Source organism: Phlebotomus papatasi, chromosome 2, assembly GCF_024763615.1.
Source record: "Phlebotomus papatasi isolate M1 chromosome 2, Ppap_2.1, whole genome shotgun sequence".
In the NCBI taxonomy this organism is placed as follows: Eukaryota; Metazoa; Arthropoda; class Insecta; order Diptera; family Psychodidae; genus Phlebotomus; species Phlebotomus papatasi.
Window position 1 is genome coordinate 46,731,182 of NC_077223.1, and position 15,113 is coordinate 46,746,294.

At 31.8% G+C, this 15,113-nt stretch overlaps 2 protein-coding genes across 10 annotated transcripts in view; one reads left to right on the top strand and one right to left on the bottom strand.

Moving 5' to 3' along the window:
• Nucleotides 1-2,805, top strand: part of LOC129801332 (SPARC-related modular calcium-binding protein 2) — a 32,399-nt gene extending 29,594 nt beyond the window's left edge. For all 9 annotated transcript variants that reach the window (XM_055846265.1, XM_055846261.1, XM_055846266.1 and 6 more), the window contains one exon: nt 1,876-2,805. In XM_055846265.1, coding sequence (XP_055702240.1) covers nt 1,876-1,946 — 71 coding nt within the window. In that variant the 3' untranslated portion in view covers nt 1,947-2,805. The remainder of the gene's footprint in view (nt 1-1,875) is intronic.
• A 3,425-nt stretch (nt 2,806-6,230) lies between these two features.
• LOC129801334 (uncharacterized) lies at nt 6,231-13,766 on the bottom strand. The gene is made up of 3 exons (XM_055846269.1): nt 13,331-13,766; nt 10,757-11,581; nt 6,231-7,001 (listed from the first exon to the last, which is right to left on the bottom strand). The coding sequence occupies exons 1-3, from the start codon at nt 13,741-13,743 to the stop codon at nt 6,596-6,598; spliced, it is 1,644 nt and encodes a 547-aa protein (XP_055702244.1). The 5' UTR covers nt 13,744-13,766; the 3' UTR covers nt 6,231-6,595.
• Between the last annotated feature and the right edge of the window lie 1,347 nt (nt 13,767-15,113).

The following is a 15,113-nucleotide window of genomic DNA, read 5'->3' on the forward strand; positions in this document are numbered from 1 at the left end:
GTACATGCACTTGAGAGAAATCCGAAAAAGTTAAAATAACATTCCGGAAATGTAAATTTTACCCTGCAGTATTGATCCGAAATCGGTGTAAATATTATGCTTTTTAGGTGTATTACGGGCTAAAGTTACCCTTTTTCATGTTAATTTTACCCTTAAAAAGGCGTAAAATTAACAGTAAAAAATGTTGATATATTTTTACACCTAAAAAAGTGTTAAAGTTATAAGGAAAAAAAGTTAATCGCACACCCGTTTTTTTCTCTGTGTGGCTATACATCTGGTTCTTCGAAATCTTCTTTATGTTTGCTCGTGTCACGACTATTTGGTGGTTTTTAAATACAACGAGATCTAAGGAAATGAGTCATGACAGGAACCAATGTAAAGAAAATTTGATTATTCAGAAGCACATGAAACCATTATATACTAAAATGGATTGTGAAAACTGCTTTCTCTTGGAGTTCGAGCAGTTAAAAATGTTTAGGAATAGGATTTCCCCTTTTCATTTTTCAATGGAGTAGCACCTGTATAACTCTCTGTACTCTGTACACAAATTCAATAATTTTTGATCTTATGTTGATAATCTAGTCAAAAACAGCCTAATTCAGAACATGTAACAAATGAGAATTGTTTTTTGGGTGGGGTAATTTGGAATCGCATCTACATTGGAATCTTGGCATTTCCTCAGTGTTACTGCTCGTCTCGTACTCCTCAGAGACAGCAGTATATTATAATCTCCAGTATATGATTCCTCAAGGGGTTATATTGATAAAATATTGGAAATCTGCAATTTCGAGTTTTTCTTTATGTCACGCTGTTTGTCCGCCTGCAAGTCTGTCCGTTTGTTCGTCTATCTGGCCGTGCGCTCTAGAAGATAAACGATTAGAGACTTGGGAACTTCAAGGGACCCCCATGAGTTGGTTTAAGGACTGTTAACATATCCCTCATTTTCACTCAGTCCTCTTCTTCCTATCCAAAACCATGTTTTTTCTTATGCAAATTCTTGATTACAGTATTACCTTATCTTATACTCGGTGGCACTAGGTGAAAATAATATAAGAAAATTGAAGAAATAAAATGAAAATGCGATAAACGGTGAGCAAAAAAAAATCTGTAAGGAGAAATTAATCGTACAGTCTTTTTTGCTCACCGTTTATCGCATTTTCGTTTTATTTCTTCAATTTATTATAATTATTTTCACCTAGTGCCACCGAGTATGAGATAAGGTAATACCGTAATCGAGAATTTGCGTATGAATTTGCAATGAAAATGCGTAAATTAACGAAATACGGTGAGGCTACGGCGAGCAATTTATTGCCAGTGTGATTTTGCCCCAATACAATGTGTATAATATTTTACTACACAGAAAAAAATATTTTGTAAAATTGTTCGTGAATGTTTGTGAAATCCTATGGCAAACTTACAAAATGCTCGTGAATTATATAACCCACAAACAAGTTCGTAATTTTTTTTTTACTTTTTTCACAAACATTGTTCGTAAAATGATCATTTGACGAACATTTTTTGTACTTTTACAAACATTTGTTTGTAAATGTTAGTAAACACACAAAAAATGTTCGTAAAATTTTGTCATTTGTTTTGTCACAAACAAGTACGAACAAATGACAAAATTATGTATGTGTTTACGAAGATGTTTTATGTGTTTATGAAGATTTACGAACAAATGTTTGTAAAAGTACAAAAAATGTTCGTCAAATGCTCATTTTACGAACAATGTTTGTGGAAAAAGTACAAAATTTAACGAACTTGTTTGTGGGTTATACGATTCACGAGCATTTCGTAAGTCCCCAATAGGAATTCACAAACAATTTTACAAAATTTTTTTTTCTGTGTATTAATTTCGCAATTTCTTTCTTTCAGATGACTCAAAACCACTGCAATCAAAGTTTCGAGGTCCAAATCCACTAGAATCCTATCTAAAAAGTGACTAAACTCCCACTTTGCATCTTCCTGCTGCACTATTTATAAATTCTCAGTGCCATTTTTTATACATAATTATAAAGTACCAGTGATTGTAATTGCGATTTGTATACATATATTATAAAACCTGCATACTCTTCCATAATCTCATAAAACAAAAGTTGTCAGGTAAAAAAGAAGAAATTATTGTGTGCCAATAATTATTTTTTTTATTTATTTATAAGTCCCTAAAATACATTTCACTTGTTTTTGTCATAAAATTGCAAAAATTAGAATCACGTTCTGTTTTTTTTTTAATGTTTTCACACTTTTCTTCTTATTATTTTTCTATTATAAAAGATGGTTCATACTTCAGGAAGAAGAACAAGTGTGTGTGATAAAAGTGATAAAGTATTATCAATTTTTATAAGTATGTATTTTAAAGAAAATCAAATTATTTGATTGCAATCGACAATCAATGTATAATTAAAAATATGGATAAATTCTTCTATTTTGGGATATATATATATCTTATATATCTTTTTCATTCTTTGTTTATTATAAAGGAAAGTAACATTTTTTTTTTAAAAATCTTCTCAACATACATTAGCGAAGAAAAGATTATATATTTTGTGTAATTATGAAAATTATTGTGTTTTAGTACTTTCTTCACGATGTTCCTCAATACAAAATTGTCTGTACTAAGTTTGAAGTAAAGAAACTTATTTAGTATGGTCCCGTACAATAACATTTACCAATTGTCTGCAATAAGCTCTTGGCAGTGTCCTAGAAGCTACAAACAACTTTTATGAGACTTCCTAAATGGTTTAAAGATGGACATTAAATGGTGAAATATTTTGCGGTATAAAATAAATTTCTTTCACAGCAAAACAGTATTTATTCAAAGATTCTACGCACAACTTTGTTTTCTTGAATGTGAAAAAAATATATGTTTTTTTCAGTTTAACAATAAATAGACTAATAAAATCTAGCAACAACAAATATGCGGTACACACAGTTACTTTTATTTTGTAAACATGGTTTTATAATAAAATATGAATAATAATAAATACCCCTACTTTTGGCTTTGCAAACATGTTTCTAACGTTATGTATGCGAAGATCTGTAATAACTAAAACTTAGATCCCACTCTTTCTTCTGAACATGTTTGCAAAATTAAAGTAATTGAATATCTTCAATTTGCGTTGCAGGGTAGGGTCAAGATGTTTCAAGTATAAGATGGGCCAAATCGAACTGCCAGTGACGTAGATACTTTTACCCGACTGGTACAATATTGATAACTCAGATTTGTGAAATATTTATAATAGAAAAATAGGGATCTAATAATTTTGCAAAGATTAATTAATTCTATTCACAAATGATAATATATTAACTGTTCCTAAATTTAAAATAAGTATAATTTGATAAATTTTGATTAAAAAAAAAACATCTTTTTACCAATACGACCACATTGGGTATGTTATTAAAATGGTATAAGTTCTAGGACAAAATATCGTCCATTATGCCATTGAACTCAATAATTTCCTTAAATCGATTTTCCATTGTTAAATTTTAAATTTAATCTTATTTTTCAGCTAATATGTTTAAAGATTGCATTAAAGTCATTGTCTTTGCCTTTTGTTTTTGTCTTTTTCCAAAAGACAATGATTAAAGTACAAAATCATAAAGCATTTCAAATTGTACACTTCTTAATCAATTTTCAATTTTATTATGATTTTCTGAAAAATTATAGACCACACGGAAAAAAATCACAGCGTTCTAGGCAAGGCTAACCTTCCTGGCCAATCCAATATATGGCATTGTGAAGCACAACCTTTCTCTTTTTACGTCGCATTTTAGAGTTTTCATATCGATAAAATGGGTTTTCCAACAATTTTATTTCCAAAGAAAAAGCAACTCGTCAGAAAAATTGAAAAAAAAAATTTGATAGCTTGTTTCACTACAATGATTCTTTCAATGAGTGTATTAGGCCTCAGGCTAGTAAATAATACCTCATTTGATGTTCCAACAGCAATATTTTCAGAGCCTATTCTAAATTCAGAGGCATGTACCTTCACATTTGAAGGCAAAATTTGTACCATATGCCTTGTAACAAATCGATATTGCATTTTTGTTTGTTTTGTAAGAAAAAACTAAGAACTTCTGAATACTAAATGAGGTAAGAGTTGGATCTTAATGAATTACAGATTTTTTTAATGTAGTAAAAATTAAAATTTATTTTCGATTTTCTCAGAAAATGATGGCAGTCTGAACTGCTGAGAGCACTTCTCCACAGTAATTAACTTTCTCTGTGAAAAAATTAGTTGATAACATTTTTGTGATTTAAATTTTAAAAAATAAACCACAAATCAGAATATTGGGATATAATTTCAAAGTGCGGTAAAGTGTCATATCTTTTACATAGAGTATAACATCATAAATGAATGAAAAATTGAATGGGTTTTACCACAATTAAGATTACAATTATCAAAAAATGTCATGTTTTAATCCTGAATAGAAATTATGCGAATAACGCAATTGATTCTCAAAAATTCTGAATATCGCAAATACTTATCTCTCAAATATTGCAATATTAAAAAAAAAACCTCGCTAAAGACGAGAAAATGTCAATTTTATTTAAATGCATTCTCTTCGTTGGCCAAACTTCATCGGGTAATGACACAATGAAATTAAAAAAAAAAACACAAAATGCTTGTAAAAGTGAAAATAATTGATAAAAATTATGTCATGTAAGATCCAAAATAGTTGTAAAATTGTACTGAAAGAACCACAAGTTGAGAATTCAAGTGTCACCTTAAATTTATTTTCTGAATTCCTCTTGAAAGTTAAATAAAATTTTGTAAAAAGGACTCATACCTAATATATACGTAAATTTGTCAATTTTAGAGGAAAGTATATTGATATGGATGATAAAATTCTTGCTAAAGTGTTGGAAAAAAATTAATTAATAAATTAGCTTTTTGTTAATGAAATCTATGAAAACTCATTTTAACATTTTTTGTGTTTTTTTTTCTTAATTTAACAAAACGCAATGTGCAAATCTTAATGGGGAAATGGATTTTTGAGTCCTTAGAACTATTGTAGAAGTCTTACGAAATTAAGGAAAATAAATATTTGCTTTTTATTGAGAATGTCTGAACTCGGCATTTTATATCAATTTAGAATTCTACGTGATTTTTATGCTTTAAATTCTATGTTATTTTACTTAATCTGAGTTTTTCCAAAGAACATTTATATGAGTATTGAATGTTCTGACACATTTGTGATTTGCTTATATATCGCTCCTTGGAAATTACAAGGGGCCAACTCACTTTTTGACGATTTTGAGATTTTAACGCACTAAGAAAGAGAATTTAATAAATTTTCAGATGATATAAATCATTAAATTTCGTTATTAGAAATATTTTTCAAAATTTTACTATTTCTGATTGCTTGCGCAATTTTGTTTGAAGTAAAGGGGCACAAAATAGGTAAATTGTTCAAATTTTTGTGAAACAAGGGACTAATCTTAGCAAGTTAATCCCTTATCATTCTAATTTCAGGAAAATTTGGATATCATTTAGAATGACAAAGAGTTAACTCATAAAAAACATTATTTTGAAATGAAAAAATATGAAAATTTCTATGTTTATATTAATGCTCATACAAATAGAGAACAAATAAATTGCTTTTGTTGAGTCATTAAATTAAGATAATTATTTACAACAAATTGAATCTTTCATGTTGTCTCCTGAAAAATGGCTCAGATTGAGATGGCCCCTTGTAATTTCCAAGGAGCGATATGGTGTATGGTCTGTCGGGTTTCGTGGAAATAATTTTTGCCAAGTGGAATTTTGTGGCAAAAAAGTATGAGTAAAACAGAAACAACATCAAATATTAGTTTAATTGATAAACATAGTCATTACTGTTAACAATTAAACTAATAATTTTGATATATTCCCAACATTTTATAGAAAAGTATTTGCATGATATTTTGGCGCGAGTCACGAACAGATGATTTTTGACATAACCTCCAAAAAGTATCTACGTCATCACCAGCCCGATATGGCCTACTTTATTATTTTGTTATTTGTTTTTATTCATCTTGGGATAGGGTGGGTAGTTTCACGGGAATCCGATATTTTTTTTTAGAATAATCAATTAATATTATATATAAAAATATTTATAATTATTTTCAAATAATATATAAGTGAAACTAAGGGCATAGTTTGCTTGAATGCAGGCTGTTTCGATTTAGCAAAATAGTTAGGAAAAAATGTGGTTTGCATGAAACTGCCCCATCCTAGAACATGTTTACAAAACAAAACGATTTCTGTGTTGAGCGTAAAATTAATCAAATCAACAATGATACAGTATGCTGTAAAGTGTACAATGTTTTTTGACAATTTTCAAGAATATTTTTTACTATATTTTTTAGTTTTATTTTTTAAAGATTATTTAATGATTATTTTTTAGAGATTATAGAGAAAATTAAAAAAAAAATACAATAATAAATAATACAATGCCCCTTGCTCAATATCAGGGATTTGGATTTTCAAAATGACTTTAAACGGCGTTTTTCTGATTTTTAATATATTTTTTAAACAATAAAGAATTTCGGAGTTGCCTAAACCTTGAACATTTTGCATCATACTGTATTCACAATTCACAACAAAGCTCACTATTTACTAATATTCTTAATTTTATCACGATTCTGTGTTGATGATAATGATGCTCCAATTGCCGATCCCGAAGATGAGGTTTTATTGGGAGCTTGAGATTCTTCCATGGAATTCCTTTTGGCATTTTCCAGTTCTTGCTTTTTCTGGATCATACGGAGCTCCGTGGGAGTTAACATGCCCCGAAGAATTGTGTCATAGGACACCGAAATGCCTCTATTTGTCATCTTTTGAAAGAGTTTCCAGCACTCACGTTCTTTAGCTGTCTTCAAGTTATCAGGACTATCGTCTTCAGTATCGATGCTATTGCACTTGTCTTCAATGATGGCCTTCGAAGTCACTTTTGTAAAGGTGTTCTTGGCCGTATTCACTGGTTGTTTCTTTAAGGACATTGCATCGTCTCCACATCTAATAGCAAAAGACACAGAAGGCCAAAAGCAAAATTAACATTAAATATTTTGCTGAATTATTCACTAAACAATTTAGCTTTTCCATGAACAATCTCCGTCTGCCACTTGCACATCTCAAGACTTGTGTATTCTATTTTCAATGTCACCAAGTATCGGAACAAATACCGATGAGACCCTTCGATGGGTTTTCTTTCTTTTTCCAAAACACCCTCTTAACTTTTTTGCCAGATATATTTGGAATCAATCGCCCGATTAGGACGATAAATATTTACATGTTCTGATAGGTATAGAGCAATTTTATTGAATCTCTCTTCTTTGATTTTCAGAGGGTAAATTCGACTTTGCGTGCTTTTGAAGGATATTCGTTACATGCAGAAGAATATTATTGTGTCACCAAAAGTCGCAGAGATTAACTTTCATATTTTTTTCTTTCATTCGCAACTTGCGTCAATCTCTTCCAATAAAATAAATTTCTTCAATAAATTTTCTTCACGGGTATAAATTGGTATTGATCTCGACATGTTGCGAAAAGTTAATTGAAAAGAATAGAAATAAATAAGAAAAAAATGCAAAAAAATAGCTTTGCAATTTTTATTAGTTGTTCAAAATCTAATTGATTATTTTTCAAACTTATTTGATATATGTATAAATATAATTTTAAATTATGAGGGTAACTTCAAAATAATAAAGAGGTACTATTAAAAGTATTATTTGCGTGATTTTTTTTTTAAATTTCTCCTCTGTGGGTTCTTTGTTAAAATCAATTATTTAAAATAAAATTTGATAAAATAGTAGAAAAAAGAAAAAAAAATCCTTTTTTTTTATATTGTTCTTAATGAAAACGGTAAAACCCATCTTCCTATTCTTAATATTAGATGAGATCATATATTCTGTCAGTAGAAGAGGTAAAAAGTTTGGAGTGGTATATCTCAGCTCCTGATGAACATAATTGGATGAGTGAACTATTTTTGGAAAGCTTGGTTCATTAGCTTTCAGAATCTGGTATATGTAATTGGCTATGGGTAAATCATGGTCATCCAGAACCATTTATGTCGAAGAAGACACTTTTTGCAGCGTCATTTTTGACCATCTACTGCTGGGACCAGGAGTGACCCACAATTCTCGCACTTGGACTGTTCGTTAGAGGAACTCAAAGGGTATAATTTGTAGAAGAAACTTTTTTTTGGACATCTTACTTTTTTTTATTCATCGACTTTTGCAAGAATTTTAACATTTTACACGCAAGGAAAAAATTCCAAAAATCCTAAAAGAGTGGTTTCTGGAGGGGAAGGATAGACGTGGGGATGAAATTGATGTGATATTTGGATTCCTTGGATCAACTTATGGGGGAGTACTTAGAACATTCCAAGTCGATATCTTCATTAGTTTGTCCAGAAAATGAGATAGAAGGATTTCTGTCATTTTTTTCTATGCGTATAAAATGTTAAAATTCTTGCAAAAGTCGATGAATAAAAAAAAGTAAGATGTCCAAAAAAAAAGTTTCTTCCACAAATTATACCTTTTGAGTTCCTCTAACAAATAGTCCTTGTGCGATAATCGTGGGTCACTCCTGGTCCCAGCAGTGGATGGTCAAAAAAGACGCTGCAAAAAGTGTCTTCTTCAACATAAATGGTTCTGGATGACCATGATTTACTCATAGCAGATTACATATACCAGATTCTGAAAGCTAATGAACCAAGCTTTCCAACAATAGTTCACGCATCCAATTTTGTTCATCAGGAGCTGAGATATACCACTCCAAACTTTCGACCTCTTCTACTGACAGAATATATGAACTTATCCAATATACTAATTTTTTCTGCGCAATCTTTTTTTCTTTTTTAAAGTGCTTGTGCGTTTTATTGAATTTTGACAGCATTAAATAATATTTGAAAAGCACATAAATTAAATTTGACTGCCTCAAGTCCTACCTCTGTGAATCATCAAACTGTAAAAAGCGTTAAAATACTAGATTTAACCACTGGTAAAAGCTTGAGTTCTGACTGAGCCGAAAGCTTTGGGAAAAATCAGAATCTTCTAATCTGCGCTTTTCTATTCCCCATTTCTCATCGGTTATATTTCTCATCGGTTCATCGGGATCAATTTAATTGGATCTTAGATAAGATTTATTTCAATTCTCTTTATTTCTCTATTTTCCGTTTTACTTTTGAGTATCTCTTAAATGCATAATTCTTCAAAGTAATTCAATTTATTTAATTTTTTTCAATATCAGTAGAAAGATAGAGTTTATAGAATTCTGTATAGTTCAATTTGGAAGTTTAAACTTTCATAGTCTAATCTATGATTTGGAACTAATTTTATGCAATTCTAGAGTAATTTAAAGTTGATTAATTATTTATTCGATTTTTGATTTTTAGTACTGTACAAATGAGCAGTAAAAAATTAAATATGTTCACAAAAAATCGAATTTTGATCCGTAACTAATTTAAAACTTTACAGGTTAGTGAAATTTTTATGCAAGTTTCGGTAAATAAAAAATAAAGAAGTTCTTATTAAACGTGCTAGTTATTTATAAAAATTTGACCCATTTTTGTAAAGATTTAGAATTTTTACTGAGAAAAATTTGATACTTTATATTGATTGAATTAAATTTTTATGCTCATTTTTTTGTTATTTTTTTCGAACTGAAAATTCAGTTAGGGTAAGTGTGCCAAATTCCGGCCAGCTTGCAATTTCGGCCACATTTTTTGTTCCTCGAATTTCCATGAACTTTTAGATTTTACGTACTCTAGAGATTATACAATGCAAAAGAATAACAAAAAATGTAGCTTCCACAAACGAGATGACGTGAAAAAGATGTTAGAAGAATTCCCGAAGGGCAAGGAACTATGAGAATGAAGGTGGCCGAAATAAGGTACCAAAGCTAAGTCTACATTTTTATTCATTTTAAAATGTATTAAGAATGATTTTAAAGTAAATAAAGACGATAAACTCTTTACAAGGTTCCATGCAACACTCTTTCAGAAGAAAGAATAAAAAAATCAATTTGAATTTAAAATATTGCATTTCAAACTTGAGACTTTGACGCTTGCATGCAACTATGCCGAAATATGGCATACTTACCCTATTTGTCTGAATTTCATAATTTTGCCCTACAGTTACTTTTGATAGCCAGAAAATGGTAGAAAAGATGGACGGAATGTGTGCCAAATGACAAATAATTGCACAATGTAATAAAAATTTGAAAATGCTCAGATAAAAATAGTAAATTTCAGTGAAAAAAATATTCTGCTCTAAAATAGTTGATAAAACAGGGCATTTGACCGCACTTAATACTTAAAACATTTTAAAATGTTGAGCTGTATGTCTGAATAAATTAAAAAAAAACATTGATTTTTTTTGAAAAGCGTTTAAGGCCAAAGAGAAGCATAAAATTAGGACAATTTTCTAATGAGTTTTTTTTTACAAAAGGAAGCAATATTATTGTCTATAGAATCTAATGTATTTTTCTGACATAGACAATGATACAAATTCAAACACTTTGCAATTTACCAAGAGACTCGTGCTTAGACATTTTTATTGGATATCGGATTCTACAGTGTTGTAGGTGGGAAATTGATAATAGCGTTTTATGGTGCAATTTTGCAAACAAAGTACATTGAACCACAAATGGATTTTCTGCTATTTCGCTATGTGCTTAAATGGGATGATTGATTACATAGTCGATAGACAAAGAGAATTGTAGTTAAATAAGCGTGAATTGGAAATGAACTTCTAGCTTTTAGGCCTCACCCTTTGTCATAATCAGTAATGAAGATGGATCCTGGTGGAGCCGTGGGAGGACGATTGGATCGAATACGAGCAGCTAAAGGAGCCACAGACCCACGACGAAACATTGTGGAGAAGTCCTTTGAGGGAGGAGGAAAGGTTGAAGTGTCATTGTCCTGGAAGGATACGGATTTGCCTGTCTTCTTCAATGACGGTGGCCTAACAACGCTCTTTTCTGGTTTCCCAGTAGTTGGTTGACCATTGTCCTCTCGTTCAGAATCGCTTCCACCAGAGCTAAGAAGCGACACCAATGTGACAATATCACATCCAATGGCTGATCTTGTTCCACCTGAAATACCAGACGATCCCTTACGTTCGCAACTCTTGGTGCTCCTGGATGGAGATGTGTCACTAGTTATTGCATCTTGCCGTTCGAGGCTCTTGCGGGAAGACATTAGCAAATTCTCTTCTCTGTCCCTTCCAAATTTACGCCTTCGGGGATTTTTTCTTCGATTTTGTGCTGGATCAGCTGTTGTCCGGATGGGAGCAGACATAGCTCTTACGAGAGGGGGACGTTGGCCACGGCCTAGTGGTCTAGCTGCATTTTGCTTCAGGACACCTTTTGTCTCTCCAGGAGACATTTCCTGAACTTCTTTGGATGCCTTCGAATCAACTGATGCCTGCACCAATTCATTCGACTGACTCTCTGAATCACTGGCATTGATGGCTTCCGGTTCAGGGATATTGGATACTTGGGTAAGGACAATATTAAGATTTATACGATTGTCCCGACGATTTAGAGCTTTTTTCAATCGCTCGGATAAATCGGTATTGTTGACTTGATGTTGCCTATCAAAGAAAAATAAATTTATTAAAATTCATGAATGTAACAATAGACGTGGAAACGATAAATTTATCAAAAAAAAAAGAAATTAGAAAAGTAGATTTTGCAGATATTATGAGATATCTGTCACATCACAGATGAAAAATTAATAATAAGTTTAATAAGGCTTAGTTAAGTGTAATAAGTCAGAAGAGAAATCAATTTGATCAGTAAAAAAAATTCTATTTAGGTCAGTAAAAATTAATTAAAAATGATCACAAATTCTTTTAAACAGGTGGTGTATAATTTCTTAATTATTGTCCCTTTGCCAAAAATATTTCACTATTTTTATATATTTGCATTTTTAGGTGCGATTTCTTCTAATTACACCTATTGTAATCCTCGTATTTTCTCAAAGTGCTCCGATCGAGCTGAAATTCACAGGGTATATGTTTTGAACATCCCTGATGCCGAAAATCGTAAGCCGGCAATTTCGGATCCGACTGCCGTCCGGCCGGCCGTCCGGCCGTCCGTAGTACGCAATATCTCTGGTTTGGAAAGAGCTATCTTCATAAATTTTTATTTTAAAATATATCTACTCGCGCGTACGACGATTTCTGTGCTATTAGTTTTTTGAAAAACCGGTTCTAAACCAGTTAAAAATCATATATATTCGAAGATTTGTAAGGTGACATATACAATTTACGATCCGCGATGTCTTTCGCGGATTTTCGCTGGGCGCGAATTTTTTCGCGGATCTTCTCGAGGCGCGTAATTTTTCGCGGAGTTTCGCGGGTCGCATATTTTTTCGAGAATTTTCGCGGGGCGCGAATTTTTTCGCGGATTTTCGCGGGCCGCGAATTTTTTCGCGGATTTTCGCGGGGCGCGTATTTTTCGTGGGTTATGAATATCTTCCCGAATTCTCACGGGTCGCTGACAGAGGTTACAAACTTATGTAGAGTTGAGGCCTCTATCTCTCATAGTTTCCGAGATAATCAACTTTAAAGTTTTTTAGATACTTTCATAACGATAATACGTTATTATATAGTTTAAGAATAATTAAACGAAATTTGCATTATTTATGTATAAATATCGTTCGAGTTTGCCATAATCCAAATTTGTAATGAAGGAATCGCACCTCTATAAGCTTTTCTAGGCTTATCACTGGCTTTGTTTGTGTTTTCAGTTTTCACTTCTTCTGTCCATTTTTACCAAAATAATTATCCAATCTGCTGCATCTTTCGGTTTCAAATGTGTACAAAAGAATTTCTTCGATAATATACTCTAAAATTATTTCTGAAATAAGAATTCTGAATATGTCATATAATCCATATAATACAATGTCCTATGCATGTATGATTATCCATTAAATATGGTATAAATTTATTCATATATTTTATCTTTTAGCAATTTTCTTTTTCTTCCGCTTTATCATTAATTGCTTCATTTATGTTTGTGATGAAAACATTAGATTGCAGTTCAAAAGAGTTCATTTAGTAAATATTTTCCACGAAAACTTTTGCACATCAAGTTAAAAGTTGCAAAAACTTGCGAACTTTGTGGAATTTTTACACGACACAATTTATGAATGAAAGCCGTGCATTTATATGTAGAAAACTTTTCTCGCGTCCCCTTCCGTATATTATTTGGTGTATATATAGGTAAATGAAATTTCTTTTTCCCTCACAATATAGCTATTTTCTTTTGGGGAACTTTTTGTTAAGACGTTTCGATTTTTTTTTTCGGTGGAAGTGTTGCAAATGAGGAAAACTCACTCGTATTTCGGGACATTTTCAGGATTTGTAGTGGATTGGCGTTTTTTATTGCGAAAATTGGCTTCTGTATTTCGTGAATCGTCCCTGATGCTGTTCGACTGACAATGCCTCATGTCTTGATCCACGGAAAACTGTCTCTGCAGAAGATTTGAGGACTTTTCAGAACGACCTCGCACTGTGGCTGCCAGAAGAAATCCATCTACACAGGATTTTTGCCTCCTGAGCGTCCCACTGGGCCAGGGAGCACGATTTCCACCAGTCATAGTGCCACCAAAATCACACTGCCACCCGAATGTCTCAGAAAGACAAGCTGTATCGGCCACGGTTCGAATGCGACTGAAAGCAAGGATTTCTTCCACAAGGCGCCAAACCTGTGCAGAGAAGGCGATCAGCCAACAGTCACATGGCTTCATGCCTGGCAGCGATATTTTGCTGAAACATTAATCAAACTACCAGGGGTGGTACTCACGAGTGGGAGTTGCTATACGTTAACAAAAAAAAACTACCCCTCAGGTTAAATTTTCAAACTTTTCTGTTTCATTGACCTAATATTTAGCAAAAAGATTTAATTTGACAATAATATCTTTTTATAGTACCTACCTCTCTACTACTTTAATAAGATCCTAATCTTAATAATCCTTCGTTGATCGTAATTTTTAGATTTTAGTCACAACATTGTTACAAAAAACGTTAATTTACCTTAAATAAAAAAAATACGGAATATACGGAATTCCACCCTGGTTGTTACCATGAAAGTGGAACTAGAGTATATGGGTAGTGAAGGAGGTATAGAAGCATGTTATTTACCCACCCCACGATACTGGTTTTGTGTTGTTTATTGAATGGAAATTGGGAAAATCCAATGATATGCACAAATTTGACGAAATCAGACCTTATGTACTAGGTGAAGAAGTAATCTCAGCTGTGATTATTACAAATTAATCCACTCAATATAGCTCTAACTTTAATTCACCTGTCACATTAACCCCATGTAGGGGTACCGTGTGTCCTTGCACTGAAGCTGAAGTTCACATTCCATATTAATTACATGTGAATAGTTTACCAGGAAGTATTTGCACGATTTGCATATCATGATACCTTAAGAATTTATGTACTACCAGGGGGTATTGAGTTTAGCTAAATAGTTTCTATATGCTTAAATCATCTACCTCAATGGTAACGCCCAACGCCTTAAAAAAGTTCACTTTATTGCATATACTCAGAATGGAAATATTGTGTGCCAATGACTCCATTATCGAGTTACTATAAAATATTGAAAAGTAATATAAAATATTTTTTTTTAGAGCAACGGAATACATTGTATTTGGCTATTTCCATAGTAACTTATCCACTAGAAATTCTCTTCATACCATCAATGTAGGGGAGAGGTGGGTTCTACAAATTAATTATATTACTCTGATAAAAATGCTTTGTAAAAATTTAGTTGCAGGAAAGTTAAAAGATCTTTGGTTAAAACTTTGTTGCTTTTTTGTTTATACCGGATCCACCAAAACTTTTACACTTATTATGTATGGTTTTGTCAAACTTCTGTTTTTTATCTACACAGAAAAAAATATTTTGTAAAAATGTTCGTAAATGTTTGTGAATTCCTATTGGGAACTTACAAAATGCTCGTGAATCGTATAACCCACAAACAACTTCGTAAAATTTTGTACTTTTTTCACAAACATTGTTCGTAACATGATTATTTGACGAACATATTTTGTACTTTCACAAACATTTGTTCGTAAATGTTCGTAAACACATAAAAAATGTTCGTAAA